The sequence below is a fragment of the Grampus griseus genome (genome assembly GCF_964374135.1).
Source record: "Grampus griseus genome assembly, chromosome: 9".
Lineage (NCBI taxonomy): Eukaryota > Metazoa > Chordata > Mammalia > Artiodactyla > Delphinidae > Grampus > Grampus griseus.
The window spans coordinates 81769423-81791674 of record NC_139003.1 but is presented as its reverse complement, the minus strand read 5'-3'; the positions used below and the strand labels follow the sequence as shown (position 1 = coordinate 81791674).

Here is a 22252-nt window from a genome sequence, read left to right as displayed (position 1 = left end):
AGGCAAAGCTCAAATACAGAAGCCACCAGAGTTTCTTGCCCTGGTCCTCAGCTCACTTGCACTAGCTATTACTGTATAACTAAGTGTTACAGTAACATTTAGAGTACTAAAGTGTTTGCCAAGCTAATTATCCAATTATTAAATGATAAATTTGTGCTAAATATAATTTTAAAGTAAGAAAACATATCAGTAACACATTGAAAACGATACCAGGAATACAACTCTTTTCTTCGCGACTTCTCAGTTTTTGTTATATGCACTTACAAGAGAACATATACTTAGAAAACACCAAAACGGTAATGAAATATAATTGATCTTTACCCACAGAGTATGTGTATACGTGTACGTGTATGTAAAGATTGTGCATTTATCTTTACTCAGATATATATCCCCTCTCCATAATTCATTTATCTTTAGAAAGTGAAAATCTATACCAAGGAAAGAGGAAGTTTTTCATGAAAGAATTTAACAACTGTTTCTTTAGTGCTATTACTCCTAAAGAGACTCAAGGTTTTCTTTTCGCAGGATCAGCAGTCTGACCCTCTTCTTAGATAAATAGCAATTATCTTCTGTAAAATTATATTGCTTTGACTCCTTTGGTCTATCAATTCCATATAGGCTAGAGAATTGGCATTAGCTATTACATTATATATAAGCTTAAATATAAGCAATCTTATATCCAAAGTCTGGTATCTGCTAATTTTTTATAAGAAAATAGTTTCAGTAAAGTAGTAATTTAGGAATTAATTAGGTAGAATATTTTACCCTTTTATTATCAAGAATCTTAAATGCTAGAAAATGTTAAAGTTGAGAAAGGCAAGAATATTAGGCACTTTCACTGGCATCACTTCAAACCAGATCTTAAGGTTATTTTAATGATTGTTTCTTTCTAAGATAATACATAGAATACTCTGTTCTAAAGACTGACAAAGGGGAAAATGGAATCCTAAAGTACAGAGCACAGCAAGTGAAACTCTTGACTACAAAAGCAGTAACTTGGGGAAGGCAAGGTAAAGAAAGTATGTTCATTAACTTACATGAATTAGAAACAAAAATATGAACTTCTGGTATTTATGGATTGCCTCAATCTTTTCAAAGAAAATTTACAGGCATTTCTAATATGTTCAATATATTTGAAGCCTGACATATAATAATCCATAAATTACTGCTAAAAATCAGTAGTTAATTAAAAATGTAAGGTATGTTCAAGCTACAGTGTTGTGCATACTTTGAGGAAGCAAATAGCATGTGACAAATTTGCCAACGTTGAAATGAATGGCCTGGCATTTCTGCAGATTTTGTAATATACATTTGCAGAATGTCTCTTACTCTCTACATAATTAGTTTTCTTTTTCCTATACCATTTCCCTCTTCCAGTCTTGTCTCTGTTAGCATCAAGCTGCAGATCCTTAGCCAAGACATTTAGCTCCTTGGGGCCTCCATGCCCACCTATTGCCTAAGCATTCTGTAATAAATGAGATAACATGTGGAAACTCTCCGAAAAGTAAAAAGCACCCTGCAGAAGTAAAATATTACTACTGAGTGCTCAAAGGCAGTTAATTCTTACTGAATAAGGAGGGAGTGTAGAAATGATTGTTTCTGAGCATGCATCTTGGAAATGTAGAATGTACTTGCCATCTTTTACAGCTCAGCACATTGTTTCATGGCTAGTGCTGCCCTAAAATAGCACATGGCTCAGCACTCAGCTCTGCCTTTTATATGCCCTTCTTGCCAACTCACACTCTGCCTTAGAAAATGTCTAACCTTTCTGTTCCTTGCTTTTAACTGTTTTCATTAACAGCAGAGGTTCTCAGTAACACATAAATGGAAATGCAGAAGGCAAAAGAGTCCTGGAGTTTGCCCAAAGCCTGCAGCTCTCTTTATGAATACTTTTATTTTTTGACAGTAATGGAACTAAAATAAAAATGACTGAATTTTTTTAACCTCATTATATAAGAGATATTTGGAAATTGAAAAAACTGAGTGTGTCTCAGTGCTATAGTTAGTTGACGCTGCAATGGTATCCATAAAAAAGAGCACCTGAATTTTTTTTTTCTTTAAAAGAAAGTATAGGCTATATTGAAGTTAGGGGGACACACCCTGATAAACCTGTATACTGAGGTAAGGAGAGTGAATAATAAGTTTTTCTATAGTTATCCTTTGTCTGAGCTCAGATTTGCTCTCACGGCCACAAAAGGAGACCTCACCTACAGCAACAAAATAAACTTGTTCCAGACGGTGATTCCCTCATCCTTACTTTGATGAAACTGAAATTGAAGAGGGAATTAGGAATGGTGTACAGAATGAGTTTTATTTCCTTTATTTTCAGGAAGGCTTGCTGTTCCAGGAGAAGAGCAAAAATATACTGACACCCTTAACATGATAAAGTGAGTTATAGTGTGACTTCCTCAGAAAATGGTTTTTTATTTTAATTGTGATTTTTGTGGACCTTAAAACTAATTCTAGCAGCATCTGCAGAAACGGCTCTGGCTCTGGACTCTGACTGCTTGTGTTTTATCATGTCCCTTTCCATTCCTGTGACCTCAGGTAAGTTACTTTCTCTGTACCTCCATTTTATGAGGATGAAAATAGTGCCTAATTCACAGTGTTGTTAGAGAATAAAATGAGATAATGTGAAGTATTTAGAATAGTGCCTGGCACAAAGGCAACATTAACGTTAGTGATTATTATTATAATGAATACAAATAAATTATCAAAATATTTTAGAAACACAGAAGACAAAATGGTAGCACACATCTATGAAGGATGGAAAAATGCATATATTTAGTTCTAGGTATATTTTTCTAAATCAAAACTGCAAAGAAAGTCTATGTAACGTATCCTATTAACCACACTTGTGAAAAACATATCCACATATTTGATCAACATGCAAAATGGATTTAAAATAATCTATCAAGCATCACTTGAGCCACCTTCATTTGACAGTTCAATCATAAATATTCACATGTATCTATGGATAATCATGGAATATGACGCATTTTTTCATGGAATTGCTATAGTTGGTTGACTAAATTAACAGAGCATATAAGCTCACTCTTCTGATTTCAGATTACTGAAGCATCCCTCTTTGTTCCCAACTGCAGGAACCTTGTACCTCTAGGAATGGCTTAACACCACAAAATCATCTTTTGGCAACAGAATTAAGCTTATTGGATTCTGAGAAAACTCACCAAGAATTACTTTTTTATGACAGGAAAATATGTTTCCAACTTTTTTCTAAAAATCATTTAAAAAGAGATACACAGCATATAACTGTAATACATTTCTGTCCTAATATTTCCCAAGAGACATTCTTTGCTATACCTAAAACTTCTCTCCTCCAATTCAAGGCTATGAAACAGATTTTGTCTTATTTTGACTACTAGAGTCCCATGTCAATATATACCTTACGGCAATATAGACATATGAATTTTTGGGCAATTTCTTCTCATTTTCTATTCCCACAGTATTTTACAACTGTTTTAACTTGCTCTTTACACCACAAATTTAGTGCTACTCTAAAGATTCTTTATGCTTTAGGTAACATCCAACTCACACTTGCATTCATCAATCCCTTCCTGAGTTCAGTGACTCTCTCACAGGGGAAGAATGCAAAGAGCTTCCTATTCACACAGCACCCCTTGTTGAGTTAGGTTTATTAAAACATGCAGGTGTTATTTAAGATGTTTAATTGACATTTAACTGAGACCACTGGCAGGGAAATTAAAGGAAATTGTAGTAACACAAGTTTTCCCAAGAACTAAGTATTTCAGAAGATTCAATACAACCAGAGTGAGCATTCTCCAAGATTAATGGAGTAATCAAGGCTTTATTTTTATCTCTTGGGCAACCAGTAGGCAAACTGTTTTCAACAAATGTGCCTTGCAATGTTAATGCTACCAGAGTTCATAAAGAGGCAATTTATTGTTTTGAGTTTATTGTCCAATAACAATTTATCAGCTTTTGGATTCAGCCTACTAGTTCACAGGGGTCCTTTCATTTATTGTTTAATTAACTAAGCTTTCTGTCAAATGAGGCAGATATTAAAAGATAAAAGAAGTTTTGTAAAATTCCATCATCTTTCATTTGTATACTATCAATGACCTGGAGACTTCGACAGCTTTATTAATTAAAATTCAGCACTAAAAGAAGGCAAAAAGAATCACAAAGTAAATAACTGAAAGAGCTTATAATCTTATGCAACCCTAGTCTCTACACTGAATACACTTGTTTCCCGATACAACTCACACTGACATTTTTATGTTTTTAAACCATTGTCATGCATATGTAAATGTAAATGTAAAACTCAACTTTGGGCTGGAAAATTAGCCAATATTAGCTATGTATCCAAATAGCAAAAATCTTTATGGAGTTTTAATCTTTTAATTGTTTTTTTCTTTTGAGTTTTAGGTAATTAGTCACAGGCTTAAATGGGGTGAGGAACAGTTTAGCAGTAGAAAGTCTTTACTGAACATAGCAAGGAATTACTAGCAGTCACAAATAATTGACTTTTCTGCCATGCATTTAACTATCAATGAATTTATTTTTGAGCATTCATAGCTTTATAAAGCAATTTAAAATATTTCCATGGTTATCTTGATAACTCATAAGAGTTTTTTAGAAACTCTAAAAAGAAAACTTGAAGTGGAGCCAGACAGCTGCCTATTCAGTAAAATGATATTCAGGCTTTTTGAAGCTTGTGTTTCATTGAGTGCACCTTAGTCTTATCCTACTTCTTTATTTCAGAATATTATCTTTCTAGATCTAAATACATAAACAAAAATGATAATCCAGTATTTATCAGGATTACTTAAAAAAACAAGGTCTGATAACTTAGAGGTTTGTACTAACAAAACCAAAACATCCACATGACTGAATTAGTGCTTCTTTGCCAAAAAATCCACCTCTGGCACAGCAACCCACAATTAGGAGGGATCTCACAAATATAGAGCTTCTCCTTGAGGAGTGAATGGTTTGTGCCCCATATCAAGCACCCCAACCCTTGGGACTTGCACAGGAGACATGAGGCCCCATAATGTCTGGTTTTGAAAACAAAGGGGCTTATGTCCAGGAGACCCAAAAGGCTGCTGGGAAGTGAGATTCTGCTATTAAAGGGCTTTTACATACAGACAACTCGCCTTGGGACTCAGCACAAAAGTAGCAGTTTGAAAACCTCCTAGTCTATATGTGAAGGAAATTCATTTGCTAATCTTAAAGCATCTGCTGGAGGGGTAGTGGCCTTTTAGGACTCTCTCTGGGGATGGAGGTGTTGGTGGGTGACATTTTTTGTGTTCTCCCCACTACCTGGCTAGTACCACCAGGCACATACAGTCACAGCACTTTCCTGCTGCTCTGCTAAATTTCTGGCATTCACGACCTGCCCTGTGTTCTCCTGCTGCCTTCTAAAGCTGGAAGTTGCATTACTGTACTCTTCTGCTCCATCTCTAAAGATAACATCTGCAGATGCATCATGACCCTGAGTTCTCCTGCTGCCTCGCTAAAGCCAGCAGGTGTGCACAGTCCACACAGGAGATGCACCCTGATCACCTGCCTCTGGTGGCCAGGGGAGCTTTTGTTTCTGGGCCCTACAGGACTGAAACAATCAGAGAGTCAGTTCTTGGAAGGCTACCACACCCAGGGCATTGAACATACAGCAGAATGAAACACAACCCCAGTCTTTCTGTGAAAAAAGGCCTATTTTCTTGAGCTTCAACCTGAGGGGGAAACTTAAGGTTTGCCACACATCTAGAAGCTATGGAAGTGCTCTCAGGGAATGTAGGACAGGGAATGCCATCATTGTATTCTCCTCCCTCGGCCTCACTACAGCTCACTGGTGCCTCCCAGAAAGGAGTTTATACACTCGTCTGGAGCCCTGAGTTTTGCAACTGTCATCCAGGCGACACCTCCACATCACCTGATCTGGAAGACAGCAGGGCTTACATTTGTGGTCCCACAGAGCTGTATATATTTGCATACTTTAAAAGCTGCTACCTGAGGGTATTCTTTCCAATCAGCCTGAAACTAGGTGCTCTCTGAGATCCCTCCCTATGGAACACTGATGGGGCTTGGTATACCCTCAACATCTGTGACATACCAAAAATAAATCAGGCTGCTTAGACAATCACAGGGGTTTGAGAGACACGCAAGAGTTACTGCAAGGTTGAAAAACAAGGTTCATCTCCTACATAAGACCACTCCTTTGAGACTGAGAGAGGTAGCTGTTTCATCTAATACATAGACACAAATACAGAGAGTCAAGCAAAATGAGGAAACAAGAATATGTTCCAAACAAAGAACAAAATAAAACCTCAGAAAAAATCTGAATTAAATGAAGACAAGTAATTTGTCTGATAAACAGTTCAAAGTACTAGTCATAAAGATTTTCATTGAATTTGGGAGAAGACTGGATGAACACAGTGAGAACTTGAACAAATACAGAAAAGATAATAAAGTACCAAACAGAAGTCTCAGAATTGAAGAATACAAAAATGGAACTGAAAAATACACTAGAGGGGTTCAACAGCAGACTAGATGAAACGAAGAAAGAATTGGTAATCTGGAAGACAGGGCAGTGGAAATTCACACAAACAGGGCAGCAAAAGAAAAAAAGAATTTTAAAAAGTTAAGATAGTTTACAGGACTTCTAGGACAACATAAAGAGAAACAGCATTTGCCTTACAGGGGTCTCAGAAGGAGAAGAGAAAAAAGACAGAAGATTTATTTGAAGAAATAATGGCTGAAAACTTCCCTAACCTGGGAAAGGAAACAGAATCCAGATCCAGGAATCCCAGAAAGTTCCAAATAAGAAGAACCCAAAGAGATCCACACCAAGACACATCATAATACACTGTCACAATTTAAAGATTGAGAAAGAATGTTAAAAACAGCAAGAGACAAAAAACAACTTGTTACATAGAAGGGAACACCCATTAGGCTATCAGCAGAATTTTCAGCAGAAACTTGGCAGAACAGAGGGAATAGCGTGATATATCCAAGGTGCTGAAAGGAAAAACTTCCAACCAAAAATACTCTACGCCACAAGGTTATCATCCTGAATTGAAGGAGAGATAAAGTTTTCCAGGCAGGAAAAAGCTAAAGCAGTCCATAACCAGTAAACTGGCCTTACATGAAAAGTTAAAGGGACTTTTTTAAGCTGAAAGGAAGTGGTACCAATTAGTAACAAGAAAACATATGAAAATAAAAATCTCACTGGTAAAGGTAACTATATAGTAAAGGTAGTGGATTAATAACTTATGAAGCTAGTGTGAAGGTTAAAAGACAAAAGTAGTAAAAATAACTATAACTATAATTAGTTAAGGGATACATAAACTAAAAAGATGTAAAATGTGAAATCAAAAACATAAAAGGTGGTCGGGGGAGTAAAAGTATACAGTTCTAGAATGCATTCTAATTTAACTTGTTTTCAACTTAGAGTAGACTGTTATGTATATAAGCTGTTATATGTGAACCTCATGGTAACCACAAAGCAAAAACCTATGGTAGATACACAAAAGATGAGAAAAAAATCTAAGCATAAAACTAAAGAAAGTCATCAAAACACAAGGGAAGGGGCTTCCCTGGTGGTGCAGTGGTTGAGAGTCCGCCTGCTGATGCAGGGGACACGGGTTCGTGCCCCGGTCCGGGAGGATCCTGTGTGCCACGGAGTGGCTGGGCCCGTGAGCCATGGCCGCTGAGCCTGCGCGTCCGGAGCCTGTGCTCCACAACGGGAGAGGCCACAGCAGTGAGAGGCCCACGTACCTCAAAAACAACAACAACAACAACAACAACAAACAAACAAAAAAAGAAACACAAGGGAAGAGAGTAAGAAAAGATGAAAGGAGCAGAGAAGAACTACAAAACAACCCCAAAAAACAATTAGCAAATTTGTACATATCTATTAAACATTATTTTAAATGTAAAGGGAATAAATTCTACAATCAAAAGACAGAGTGGCTGAATGGATTAAAAAACAAGGCCCATCTACATGCTTCTTACAAGAGACTCACTTCAGACGTAAGGACATACATAGACTAAATGTTAAGGGATGAAAAAAGATGTTTTATGCAAACAAAACCAAAGGAAAGATGGGGTAGCTATACTTATGTCAGACAAAATAGACTTTAAAATGAATAATGTAAAAAAAAAAAACCAAAGATGGTCATTACATAATGATAAAGGGGTTAAACCAACAAGAAGATATAACATTTGTAAATATTTGTGCACCCAAAATAAGAGTACCTCAATATATAAAGCAAATATTAACAGACCTAAAGGGAGAAAATGACAGCAGTATAATAATAGCAGGGGACTTTAGTACCCCACTAAGATCAATGAATAGATCATCCAGACAGAAAATTAACAGAACATCAGTCTTAAATAACACATTAGACCAGAAAAATTTAACAGATGTATACAGAACATTCCATCCAAAAGCAGCAGAATACACATTCTTCTCAAGTGCACATGGAATATTTTCCAGGATAGATCGTATGTTAGGTCATAAAACAAGTCTCAATGAATTTAAGAAGACTGAAGTCAATTCAAGCATCTTTTCTGATTATAATAGTATAAAACTAGAAATCAATTACACGAAAAAAAAGGAAAAAAACCCCACAAATATGTGGAGATTAAACAACATGCTACTGAACAACCAATGGGTCAATGAAGAAATCAAAAGAGAAATCAAAAAATAACTTGGGACACATGAAAATGGAAATACAAGAAATACAACACACCAAAATCTATGGGATAGGGCAAAAACAGTTGTAAGAGGGAATCATAGTGATACAGGCCTACCTCAAGAAACAAGAAAATATCAAATAAACCATCTAACTTTACATTTAAATGGACTAGAAAAAGAAGAATAAATGAAGCCCAAATTAGTAGAAGGGAGGAAATAATAAAGATCAGTGTGGAAATAAATTAAACAGAGACTAAAAGACAACAGAAAAGATTAATGAAACTAAGATCTGGTTCTTTGAAAAGATAAACAAAATTTTTTTGATGCACCAAAGAGAAAAAGAGAGAGGGTTCAAATAAATAAAATCAGAAACGAAAAAGGAGACTTTACAGAAATACAAGGAATCACAGAAATACAAGGAACCATAAAAGACAACTATGAACAATTAAACACCAAGAAATTTGACAACCCAGAAGAAGTGGATAAATTTCTAGAAGCATACAACCGGCCAAGATTCAATGATGAGGAAATAGAAAATCTGAATAGACCAATTACTAATAAAGAGATTGAATCAGTAATTGAAAATGTCCCAACAAACAAAAGTCTAGGACCAGATGGCTTCTCTGGTGAATTCTACCAAACATTCAAAGAAGATTTAATATCTATCCTTCTTAAAACTCTTTTTTTTTTTTTTCAGTATGCGGGCCTCTCACTGTTGTGACCTCTCCTGTTGTGGAGCACAGGCTCTGGATGCGCAGGCTCAGTGGCCATGGCTCACGGGCCCAGCCACTCGCCGGCATGTGGGATCTTCCCAGACCAGGGCACAAACCCGTGTCCCCTGCATCAGCAGGCAGACTCAACCACTGCGACACCAGGGAAGTCCTGTCCTTCTTAAAACTCTTGCAAAAAATTGAAGAGGAGGGAATGCTTCCAAACTCATTTTATGAGGCCAGCATTACACTGATACCAAAGCCAGTAAAGGACACCAAACACACACACACAAATTACAGGCCAATATCCCAGATAAGCATAGGTGCAAAGATCCTCAACAAAATATTAGCAAACACAATTCAACAATACACTAAAAAGAGCATACACCATGATCAAGTGGGATTTATTCTAGGGATGTAAGGATGGTTCAACATCTGCAAATTAATCAACATAATATACTACATTAACGAAATGGAGAAAAATCACGATTGTCTCAAATAAATGCAGAAAAAGCATTTGACAAAATTCAACTTTCATTCACAATAAAAACTCAACAAAAGGGGTATAGAGGGAACACGCTTCAACATAATAAGGACCCTATATGACAAACCCACAGGTAACCTCATATTCAATGGTGAAAAGCTGAAAGCTTTTCCTCTAAGATTAGGAACAAGACAAGGATGCCCACTCTTTCCACTTCTATTCAACATAATATTGGAAGTCCTAGCCGGTGCAATTAGGAAAGAAAAAGAAATACAAGACATCCAAATTGGAAAGGAAGAAGTAATACTGTCACTATTTGTGGACAACATGATTATATATATATAAATTCATAAGACTTCACAAAAAAACTTTTAAAATGAATAAACTCAGTAAATTTTCAGGGTACAAAATCAATATTCAAAATTTGGATGCATTTCTATACACTAACAATGAACTATTAGAAAGGGGGATTAAGAAAACAATCCCCCCTTTATAATTGCATCAGAAAGAATAAAATACTTTATTTCTATTAATCAAAACCATTTTTGATATTCCAGATAGGAATCATGGATTAGGGCAAAGGATAAAGGGCCAAATGAATGCCGGTGAGTTTGTGCATTATATAAACCTTACCTAGTATCTTTGTCTTACATCACATTGACTAAACTTGAGTCGCATAGCCACTCATACTTGTAAAGAAATTTGGAGGACCAAGACAGCAAGGGAGCATCCCCACTTCTATCATCAATGAAAACACAGACTGCGGCTTTGGAAGACTCCATACACACTACCTCACTGGATCACTAGATAAACTCAGTGAAGTATGTATTCAGCACCTACATTGGTGCTATGAATTTTTGAGTGTTAGAATATTACTGTTTCCCATTATTTTCTGCTCTTACAAAAACCAGCCTCAGGAAGAATGCCTTAAATATTAAACTTTTAGTTGTGCATGGCCCAAGACCAAAGACAGAAGCAGGAGAGACTAATTTACCACAGGAACCATGGAGGAGCTGCTTCTCTTTGTTTTGCTTTGAAAAGCAGCTATGAGAGGAGCTGAGTAAGGCATGATGACTAAATGTAATGTGCTATCCTGGATGGGATCCTGGAACAGAAAAAGGATGTTAGGTGAAAACTAAGGGGGCTTCCCTGGTGGCGCAGTGGTTGAGAGTCTGCCTGCCGATGCAGGGGACACGGGTTTGTGCCCCTGTCCGGGAGGATCCCACATGCCGTGGAGCGGCTGGGCCCGTGAGCCATGGCCGCTGAGCCTGCGCGTCTGGAGCCTGTGCTCCGCAATGGGAGAGGCCACAACAGTGAGAGGCCCGCGTACAGCAAAAAAAAAAAAAAAAAAACTAAGGAAATCTTAAAAAATGGACTTTATTTAATAGTAATATATAAATATTGGTCTATTAATTGTAACCAATGTACCATATTAATATAAGATGTTAGCAAGAGAAGAAACTGGGTGTAGGGTATATGGAAGCTACCTGTACTACCTTCTTAATTTTTCTGTAAATCTAAAACTCTTCTAAGAGTAAAGTTTATTTAAAAGGAAAAAAAGAGTAAATACCTAGGAATAAATTTAACTAAAGAGGTGAAAGACCTGTACACTGAAAACTATATACTGAAAGAAACTGAAGAAGAAACATGGAAATGAAAAGACATTCTGTGCCTATGCATTGGAAGAATTAATACAGTTAAAATGTCCATATTACCCAAAGCAATATACAGATTCAATGCAGTCCCTATCAAAATTCCAATGACATCTTTCACGGAAATTGAACAAACAATTCCAAAATTTGTATGGAACCACAAAAGACCCTGAATAGCCAAGAAATCTTGAGAAAGGTGAATAAGGCTGGGATATCATGCACCCTGATTTCAAACTATATTACAAAGCTGTAGTAATCAAAAGTGCATGGTATTGGCATAAAAACAGACACATAGGTAAATGTAACAGAACACAGAGCCCAGAAATAAACTCAAGCATACACGGTCAATCATTTACAACAAAGAAGCTAAGAATATACAATGGGGAAAGGACAGCCTCCTCAATAAATGGTGTTGGAAAAACTGGACAGCCCAATGCAAAAAAAAAAAAAAAAGAATCCAGACTATTATTTTATAGCATACACAAAAATGTACTCCAAATGGATTAAAGATTTAAAAGTAAGACCAGAAACAAAAAACTCTTAGAAGACAACACAGGAAATAAGTTCCTTGACATCAGTCTTGGCGACGATTTTTTGGGTCTGACTCCAAAAGCAAAGGCAACAAAAGCAAAAATCAACAAATGGAACTATATCAAAGTAAAAAGCTGCTGCACAGCAAAGGAACCCACCAACAAAATAAAAAGGCAACCTTCTGAATGGGAGAATATATTTGCAAAACATATTATATATACAATAAGGGGTATTACCCACAATATATAAAGGCCTCATACAACTCAATAGCAAAATTACAAATAATTCGACTAAAAAATGGGCAGAACATATGAATAAACATTTTCCAAAGAGTCATACAAATGGCCAAGGGGCACATGAAAAGATACTCCACATCACTCATCTTTAGGGAAATGCAAATCAAAATCACAATGAGATAGCTCACCTTAGACCACACCTGTCAGAATGGCTACCAACAAAAAGACAAGAAATAAGTGTTGGTGAGATCGTGAAGAAAAGGGAACCCTTGTGCACTGTTGGTGGGAATGTAAATTGCTGCAGCAACTATAGAAAACAGTGGGGAGGTTCCTCAAAAAACTGAAAATAGAATGACCATATGATTCAGTAATTCCACTTCTAGGTATTTATCCAAAGAGAATGAAAACCCTAACTCAAAAGATATATGAACACCCAAGTTCATTGCAGCATTATTTAAAGTAGCCAAGATATGGAAACAACCTAAGCTTCCGTCAATGAATGAATGGATAAAGAAGATATGGTATGCATATACAATGGAATATTATTCGCCCACAAAAAAGAATGAAATCTTGCTATTTGCAACAACATGGATGGTCCTTGAGGGCATTATGCTAAGTGAAATAAGTCAGACAAAGACAAAAACTGTATGATCTAATTTATATATGGCATCTTAAAAAAAAAAAGTCCAAGCCTTAGACACAGAGCACAGATTGGTGGTTCCAGAGGCAGGGCGTAGAGGGTGGGCAAAATTGGTGAAGGGGTCAAAAGATATAAAACTTCTGGGTATAAAATAAATATGTTATGGGGATATAATATATAGCATGGTGACTACAATTAATAGTACTGTATTTGAAAGTTGCTAAGAAAGCAAATCTTAAAGTTCTCATCACAAGAAAAATAATTTTTGGAACTTTTTACAATGACATATGGTAACAACCTGTTGCAGTAACCATTCTGCAGTGCATACAAATATCGCATCATTATGTTGTACACCTAAAACTAATACAATGTTATATGTCAATTATAGCTCAATAAAAATGTAAACAAAAAAGAATATCTAATTTTTAAATAGAAACAATATTTAACACATTTAAAGTAGTCATCAGATTTCATATCTATTCAAATATAGACAATATTTCCATTTTTCTGAAGCTCAGCACCTTTTCTTAAAATTACATGCAACTGATATCTTCTGTCAAATTATGGAGTATTTATTCCTGATTTTGTAAAAGATTACATGCTAAAATTTCTTCTTGATAAAGCAGAATCTTTTCAACAATTATTTCCCTTGCATATTAGCAAGCAAAACAAGTTTTGTCTATTTATATACATAGCCTCGCCTTTCCTTATGACCCTTATTGATCTTAAAGATTTTCTGGAAAAAAATATACAATAATGTTATGAAATGTGAATTTGTCAAACAATTGGAATTTTTTCAAGAAAAATTCAACTCAAACAAAAATAATTTGCATGAACGTTTTATTCATTTGAAAAGGTATATGGCAAAAAATAAGAATTATAAAAATTATGAAATGCAATATCTAATAGGAGTCACAGTTCTTTTTTTATTTTTTGTTGCGGTACGTGGGCCTCTTACTGTTGTGGCCTCGCCCGTTGCAGAGCACAGGCTCCGGACGCGCAGGCTCAGTGGCCATGGCTCACGGGCCCAGCCGCTCCGTGGCAAGTGGGATCTTCCCGGCCCGGGACACGAACCCGTGTCCCCTGCATTGGCAGGCCGAACCTCAACCACTGCGCCACCAGGGAAGCCCAAGTCACTGTTCTTTTAACATGCAAGATTTATCTAGCACAAATGTAACTAATTAATAACACCTGAAGTACATTCTCCTATAGTAGTGATGACCATCTGGTTGACCTTGCACTAGATGAATAGGGAAGGCAAATCTGTAAATCATTGTTTCCCAAATGTTATCACCACCACAAGAAGGGATGGAATTTGGATGGGAGAAGAGATCTCTTATTTCACCCACCTTTAAATTGACTGTGATTCTTAATTGGACAGTAAGACAAGACTGAGAGGATTCTTCTAATGTGTCACTCAGAAAATTTTAATTATGAAATAAATGAAAGTATATATCTGTATATATTTAAATTAACATATATTCATATATATGTCAACCTTGTACAAAGTTCTGTATTTTGATGTTAAGACTAAACCATTTTGGAAGAAATTTAGTAACCTATTCAGTGCGATACTCAGAGAAGTCATAATAAGATCAAAGAGACACTTTAAGTGATAAGAAATTTGGAACAGGATCTCAAGCAGGTTCACTGTCAAATCTCTTAAGAAAATTAATATGAATTAATGATTGAAATATATACATTTTAACAATTGGTTTTGCTCAAGGTACTTTTCCAATGATACTTTGTCTATTATACAGTTCATTTTTGGAGTTTTTTTGGTATTAATTTAGAAACCGTGGCATTTCATTATGCTTGTTGATATATCTCTTTAAAACAGTATTCAAATTAAGTGAATTCTATCTCTCTAATTATTTCCTATTAAGACTCTTGGGAAGAATAAAATAGGAATTATAAGACTTTCAGATCATTAGCTTATCTAATCATGCTGTATTCTGCATATGTTATAAATTAAAGTATTATTCTATAAGAATCAGTTTTGAGATTAAGAGCATTTAAAATTTTAGATATGCAGAATTTTAAAAAGCCCATCATAATTTCTAGTCACTTTGTAAATAGCAGTCACTGTCCTACATGGTATTGAAGTTTGGTTTTAAAAGATTGTATTAATTTCCTCTGTAAAAGGTAAATTGTAATTGTCTTTTCAAACACAGACCTAATGAATTCTCTCTACTGACACACTTGTTTTTAATGTTTACATATTTTGGTTTAAGTTTCAGTTAAAAGAAGTTCGATTAGTTTCAAAGTAATAGAGCAAGTCTAGATACCTCATTTTTGAGACCACTCCATCTTCCTATATGCTGAGAGAAATACAGAAAACTGGGGAGAAATTGTACTGTTCCTTAATGCCTTTCTTTTTTATTTGATTAGGTAATTCATAGTTCTCAACTTAGGAGAAGAGGTGTTGGCAGACTGCAAGATTTGTTAGTAATTAAAAAAAAAAAAGATACTTCAAAGGTCTGTTTTTCCTTTCTTCCCAACTTAACTGCATAGCCATGGTCTTTTGAGGGGAATGCCTAACTCAGAAGCTAAGGAAACAAGTAGAAGCTCACACACTCTAAGTTCTAAATAAGGCCCCTTCAGTGCTTATGATGACCTTGGGGAAAGCACTTGGTGATTTAAGAAAGAAAGAGAAAAGGATAGCCATTTGAGTGATAAGTGTCAGTCATACTGCTGTTTGACATTCAACATAGAGTTTCAAAGACATCCTGCTACATAAGGCTTGAGAGTATACTATTTCTCAAATGAATGAAAATATGCCCAGTGACACTGAGGTTTACGCAGAGACAGAGCTGAAAGAAGTAATAAAAATATAAATGACCTGACTGGCAGGATGATCTTCGTGCCTGATCCATTTCTTTCTTTCTTTCTTTATTTTTTTTTTTGCGGTACGCGGGCCTCTCACTGTTGTGGCCTCTCCCGTTGCGGAGCACAGGCTCCGGACGCGCAGGCTCAGCGGCCATGGCTCACGGGCCCAGCCGCTCCGCGGCATGTGGGATCTTCCCGTACCAGGGCACGAACCCATGTTCCCTGCATCGGCAGGCGGACTCTCAAACACTGCTCCACCAGGGATGCCCTCTGATCCATTTCTTATTCCATCTGTCCAATTAGTATGCGTTACGTGACTGACCAAAATCATCCATCTACAAGTCATTTGAACCATATACATTAAAGCTCATGCGCACATTTGGCAAACCATACCCTCAGAGGACCATAAGCCTTTCACGTTTGTGAAAATTTGAAATTACACTCGTTTCCCTAAGCTTCTGAAGAGAACATCTGCATACAACAGCAATCAAAATATTGCAATATTTCCGACTATTCTTTTAGGTCCTTTTCAATTAATTAGGAGACTTTGCCAACCTCAGGAACTCCTCATGGAAATAGAAGAAACACCAGTAGAACAATGTATGGAGAGACCAGTTTTGAGGCTAAGGCCCAATATGTATTATAAAAAATTGTAATAATTAAACTTGCATAGCTCTTTCTGCTGATGAGGATTAGCAGTTAAGGGGTGTTCCTCAACAAAGCCAAGTGACTACTAAGATCAAAGACCTTAGGCTTTGAGTTCTTCACCATCTCCTCATACGCGTGCATGCAAACACAGAAGAAACTTCAGAAAGGGCAGAATATACTTCAAGCATTTTCATAAACAAATGCAAGAGAAGCTTTTGTCTAATAACCAATAATTTAAAATAGCTGTCATCCAAAAAGCTGTCCACTAGATATTTTTAAAGCTAGTCAATACTCAATAATATTTTACTGTCTTTAGTAATTTTTGAATCTGGATAAGAAAAAATACTTCAAATAACATTGTCCTCAGAGTGTTTATCAACTTTCTTACCATCAAATGTTAAGTAAACTCTTGCTTGGGGCTGAGATGATCCTTTTACACAGGTAGAACAAACAAATACTCCAACCAAGACCCAAATTGCCTGGAATGCCATTTCTTCAGATTTGCAAGTTAATATCCAAGGGAAAGTACCTTTAAAATAAAGATAACAAGTTTGTTATATTTCACTTCACATTTTAGGAGCACACCCCCCCTTCCCACCACACACGCAAAACCAGCAATCTAGACAGAGCACTCTATTCACAAAAGACACAGCTGAACTTTTACAGTCATGCAAACAGTAGGAGGTGCTGTGACTGTTTCTTAGATGTGAAAATTTGGATTTGATTTCATTTGTGTCTGGAAGTCTTTGTTAAAAATGAAATCATTTCATCTTCCAGCAAAATAATGCTAATATTAAATAAGGCAGCCAGGAAAAAGTTACTGATTCCCAAAGGAAAAGCCAATATTTAAACTTATTTTTCGCTTTAAAAAACACATTACATTGAAAAGACTTGAGAATGGTGCAAATAGGTATTAGTGGATGAAAACTTCTCTTTCTACCATAAATATAGTAGCAGTAGGAAAATCCCACATGAACATTCACTTCCACACACTCATTAGCTCTTTTGGAGTAACCATCTCTGAAATGATATTTCTACACAGAGATCTACTAGTGCTCAATCCTTGATCACTGGAATTAGTTATCTGCCAGTTTATACAGATGACCATACAGCTGTTAAATGATGTAGATGAGGTAACCATGGATTTGTGCCAAATTCAAACCAATGACTTAGTGGTGAGCAATCCAGTGAACCATATATCCCTCAATGCATATTTAAAATAAATCGACTAGAAAGTGGGCTGTCAAAATGTCAAAAGATAAATCAGAGAGACAGGTATTACTGTTTGAAACTATAGCTATAAAATTGACACATGCTATTAACTAATGTCTGAATAACAAAGTTCAGGTAATGTGTAACTTCATATCTATAGGAGCTCTAGTGGCCACAATATGCAAAATAAACTCAGGACCATAAAAGAAACCCCATCATTTTGAATCTACCACAATTATACAATAAGATGACATGACAGAGTTTAATCTAGAAATTTATTTTTACAAGTTACAACAATACTGATCTTCAATATTATGTGGCTTTTAAAATTAAAATTTTACCACTAATTTTATTCAATAAAGAAATGCCACTAAAATTTGAAAAGTAACAGAAGCAATAGAAAAGCTTTAGTAATACAGAAGCAAAGGAACAATTAAACCGAACATGCCATTGTAAACAAAAATTATAAGTTGATTTCCTAGGTGGTATATATGTTATAAGAGGCAGAAACAAAATTGCATGCTTCTTTTACCACACAGATGGAGGAAACCCTAGAGATGTTTGTGTTGGTAATTTTCAAAAGAAACACTTTCTTCCTGCTTCCACAACCTCTTCACCTTGTCATCCCTAAATTAACTTAGAAGAAAATTGATTTTATAGGGTGACTTTCCCTTAGTAATTTACTCCCTGGTTTTGTTGACTTTATGTATAAAGACCCCCACACACAAAGCTATAAATATGCCTAAACTTTGTCTCTTTATTAAGCAGGCTGATAATAATCACGAATTTCTACATATTGCTATTAACAATATCTTATCTGATATGCCTCCACGAGAGCTACATATGCCACAAATTGCAAAGAATAATATTGGAGATGAAATGACAGGTCAAGTGGAGTGAGTATACAGAGCAATGTGATTTCAAGCCAACCTAGAGCTGAGAAGGGACTGAAAGCCAAGTGTCTCATACACGCCCCCGCCCCTCATATTTTATGACTTCTTCCCTTTAACTCAAACACTTAAGACATGCTGCTTGTTGTTTTCACTTGTACTGATTGAACACTAATAACACGTAAGAAAAGGACTCTTTTATAAAATCCTCTCGAGTAATTTTGCCTTAGAAGGCAGGGAAATACTCAGCTTTAAACTCTCCGCAGGTGTCACAACCTAAAGAAACAATTCCAGCCGGGCTCTCAGCAAGGGAAACACTTCCATGACAAACTGCATGCGCTCTTAAGAAAATATCCAGACCTGAGCACACTGATATGTGAAAAGTCTATACCCAGACCCAAAAGTTATATTTTTCTAAATTTGTAATGCTGAAAACAACGAATCCAGCTTACCGATGTGGGACGAGATCAGCACGGAAAAGTCAATTTGCTACAGGTTTGGATCCGCGTGTTTGTAGTCCTTTTCCCCAAAGACCGTAATTTCTAGGGCGTCCCAGAGGTGAAATTCTTTCTTCCCGGTCCTCTGAGTTTCTTTGTAAAGGAATCCTCAGCGTTGCAGTGGCGCGGCACCGGGAGCCCTGCTCTGCGTCGCTCAATCAAGCACTATGAAGTGAATGGAAAGTGGCCGGCGCATGGGGCGAGCGCTCGGGTGTCCGATTACAGCGACGCGGCGCGCGGCTCTGGCTGCCCCAGCGCGCCGCCCAGCCGGCTCGCTTCACCCGCCCAGCACACTCGGCCGCATCTCCACCCGCCGCGAGGCCCCACCCAGAGCGCGCCCGCGAGAGGGTGGCAGGGAGCCGCCAGGGCGGGGCCGACCCCAGGACAAGCCGCCCTAGGGATACAGGAATGCGCCGCAGCAGTCTGGGGGACGAACTGAGCACCTCTGCTGCTTTCGCGCTCTGCAGTGGAGTGAACAACTTAACAGGGTGTGCTCCAAGGTTTTTGTTTGTTACCGGCTGCTCTTGGAAGGCATTCAAGATTAAGCTTGGCCTTAAATATCAAAGTGCAAAGCAGCTTTTGCAAGAGAAGGATCACTAAATCCTTTTAAGGCAAAGAGATGCGTTTTTAAAAGGGCACGAGTCTCGTTCTTTTCCCGTAGAAAATTTTCTAAAACCGGTCGAGATAAACCAACAGCCTCGTCGCAGATGCTTATCCTTTTAATGGATATTGTTTCCTATTGTTTCCTTAATGTCCGAAAGGCAGTAACTCTGTTGACCTCACCACGTTGACTCATAATACAGTACTCTACCTCCACCCTCCCAGATATTACCAAAACATAATTACAAGAAATTATTTCACAGTTTTGTAAAGGAAGGCTGTTCTGAACTATGCCAGCAGATAGAGGTTTACAAATCTAGGCCTCAGGGGGTATATTTCAGCACTACTTTCAGATAAACTTGTTAAACTCTGGAATGACTTTGATGTTTAAGTGAAAATTATTTCTCCGGATCACAATGAGCTACATACTTGAACTTCGGGAGAAATGAGCTTCGACCTCCATAAAATGAGCAGGTACTTGCTTAAAAATCACTGTGGGCTACAGCCCAGCAGATGTCACTATACAGAGGGAACATGGAGTGTAATTTCTCCACCTTGTTCCTCATAATTTTCTTTATGTAGTAAAGCAGATCACTAAATTCTTATAAACTATCATAGAAAACACTTCTGAAAGTGCAAAATCTTTGATGGAGTGGGACAGCTGAACTAAATCTCAGGTAGGAGGAAGTGAAGAAGTGATTAAGACATATCTTTCATGTATCTAAGCACCACTTGTTATGTCGACATAAGTCATGTCCCTAACTCTTTCTGTATAGCTGAGATATGAAGGGATCATGTCAAATAAGAATGCAAATTTAAGTGTTCAAAAATTATATTCCAGGGCCAATATTATCTTTAAACACAACTATGTTTATGAAAGAAATTTCCAATTCAGTGGATGTGTTCTTTTAAAAAAATCTAATACAGTTAAATTATTTTTTGTGATAATTAGTGCAATAAAAATGTGAGTAGCTCCTTGACATAAGTTTGTAATAATGAATTTAACCCACAAAACATCTGACAGTATCAAAAAACCAGATGCAAACATGAGTAAGCACTATGCATGGTTTTCTCTGAAATACTTCTGAAACTGATTAAGACCCAAGTTATACTGACCACTATTATCTTCCTACTGATGCCTGAGTCAGCATTTGTAAATTAGGAAGACAGGGAATAAGTCATTAAGAAAGAAGAATGCTGTGAGCTTTAACAAATTATGTAATTCTTAATTTCAAAACGTGGAGTCATTAGACACTGATTAATCTATAAATCTATGTAAAGTAGAATATATTTACACATTTATTTTTCAGTTTCAGGGAACTGAGATGAAGAAATGCAAGGTAAAATGCATGTCAAATGGTGTTTTTACAGGGGAGTTTACTACCAAACTCAATTTATAAAAACCCAAAGCATTATCTCAGTCTCTCATATATACTCAAAAGGCTTTAAGAAAGTGTGACAAATAGTTTAGATTTAACTACAGTCTATGAAACTTGTGCTGTGATTCCCTCTATCTTTCTTGAATAAACTTCTTTTCTATGCATTTAATTGAATTGTATGCCTAGTACTGAGACACTGAATGCTATTTGCTTAGTACTCAGACATTTACCATTGGCCGCACCTCAAAATAAGTCATGAAAATATTGATAGGCATTAGCCAAGGCAGATTCAAGCACAAGGACGCAATTACTTCTCATGTTTGACTGAAACTTGGGCCATATAGTGAAATTTTAACAGTGGCACTAAGTTCCCATAGCAAGATTTCTCTCTGCTCCCCTTTCTCCAAACTGCTTAGGAACCTAAAACACCTTGACAGGACTTACATAAGAAACATTGCTGGCCAGTGCTACTTTTCTCCCATGCAGTCTTTGACTCTTACAGGTGGGAAAGTCCTTACAGGTGGGAAACAACATGAGCTAATTGTGTAAGCTAATTTGGGAAAGGTGGACACTACATGGATGTACAAGAGTAATGACACAATTAAATTTCGAGGCTACTAATTACAAATTTTGCCCTCATCAAAATGTCTTGGGAAAAAATATCCAAGTTAAAATACTAGAATCACTCTCATTGAGATGTTATAGAAATGTTATAGAACCTTGTACACTGAAGTTTCTCTATTGAAGTATAGTGACTTTATTTTTTAGTATTTTATATTTTTGGTGGTCCTTAAAAATACTATTTAACTTAAACTCTTGGACTGATTTTGAGTAATGTACTCATCTTTTTTTTTTAATGAGTTGTACAGCTATGAATTCTCTTATTTCAAATTTAAAGAAAACAGATCATTTTCAGATTTTCTCCATCATACAGATAACCTATATAAATAAACTTTACCTCGAGAATCTCAGTCCTTCAGAGACTGAAAGTTGTCCTCTTATTAGTTATAATTAGTATTTGTCACAGGAGAAGATAGTTCATGTATATTCTAGTCATTTTGCATATTATATGAACAGTATTCTTAAATGAAGTTACTATTTTACATATGAGAACATTGAAGGTTTGCCCAAAGTCACATGGATAGTAAATATTGGACTAGAAAGAGAAACTGGGCATGACTGACTCATCATTTCACTTTTTTCAATATGAACCTGAGCAACGGTTACACTTGCTTCTTCTCTTTAATTCTCCTCTCCTCTTTAC

General features: G+C 36.5%; 1 protein-coding gene across 2 annotated transcripts in view; it reads right to left on the bottom strand.

The window, feature by feature from the left end:
* Positions 1-19235, bottom strand: part of SEMA3C (semaphorin 3C) — a 186654-nt gene extending 167419 nt beyond the window's left edge. Inside the window, exons 1-3 of one of the 2 annotated variants that reach the window (XM_082661526.1) lie at positions 18965-19235; positions 18155-18258; positions 16799-16939 (exon numbers count right to left, since the gene is read on the bottom strand). In XM_082661526.1, the coding sequence (XP_082517652.1) occupies positions 16799-16901 (103 nt within the window). In that variant the 5' untranslated portion in view covers positions 16902-16939; positions 18155-18258; positions 18965-19235. The remainder of the gene's footprint in view (positions 1-16798; positions 16940-18154; positions 18259-18964) is intronic. The other variant, XM_082661525.1, reaches the window with a different exon arrangement.
* Positions 19236-22252: the final 3017 nt, after the last annotated feature.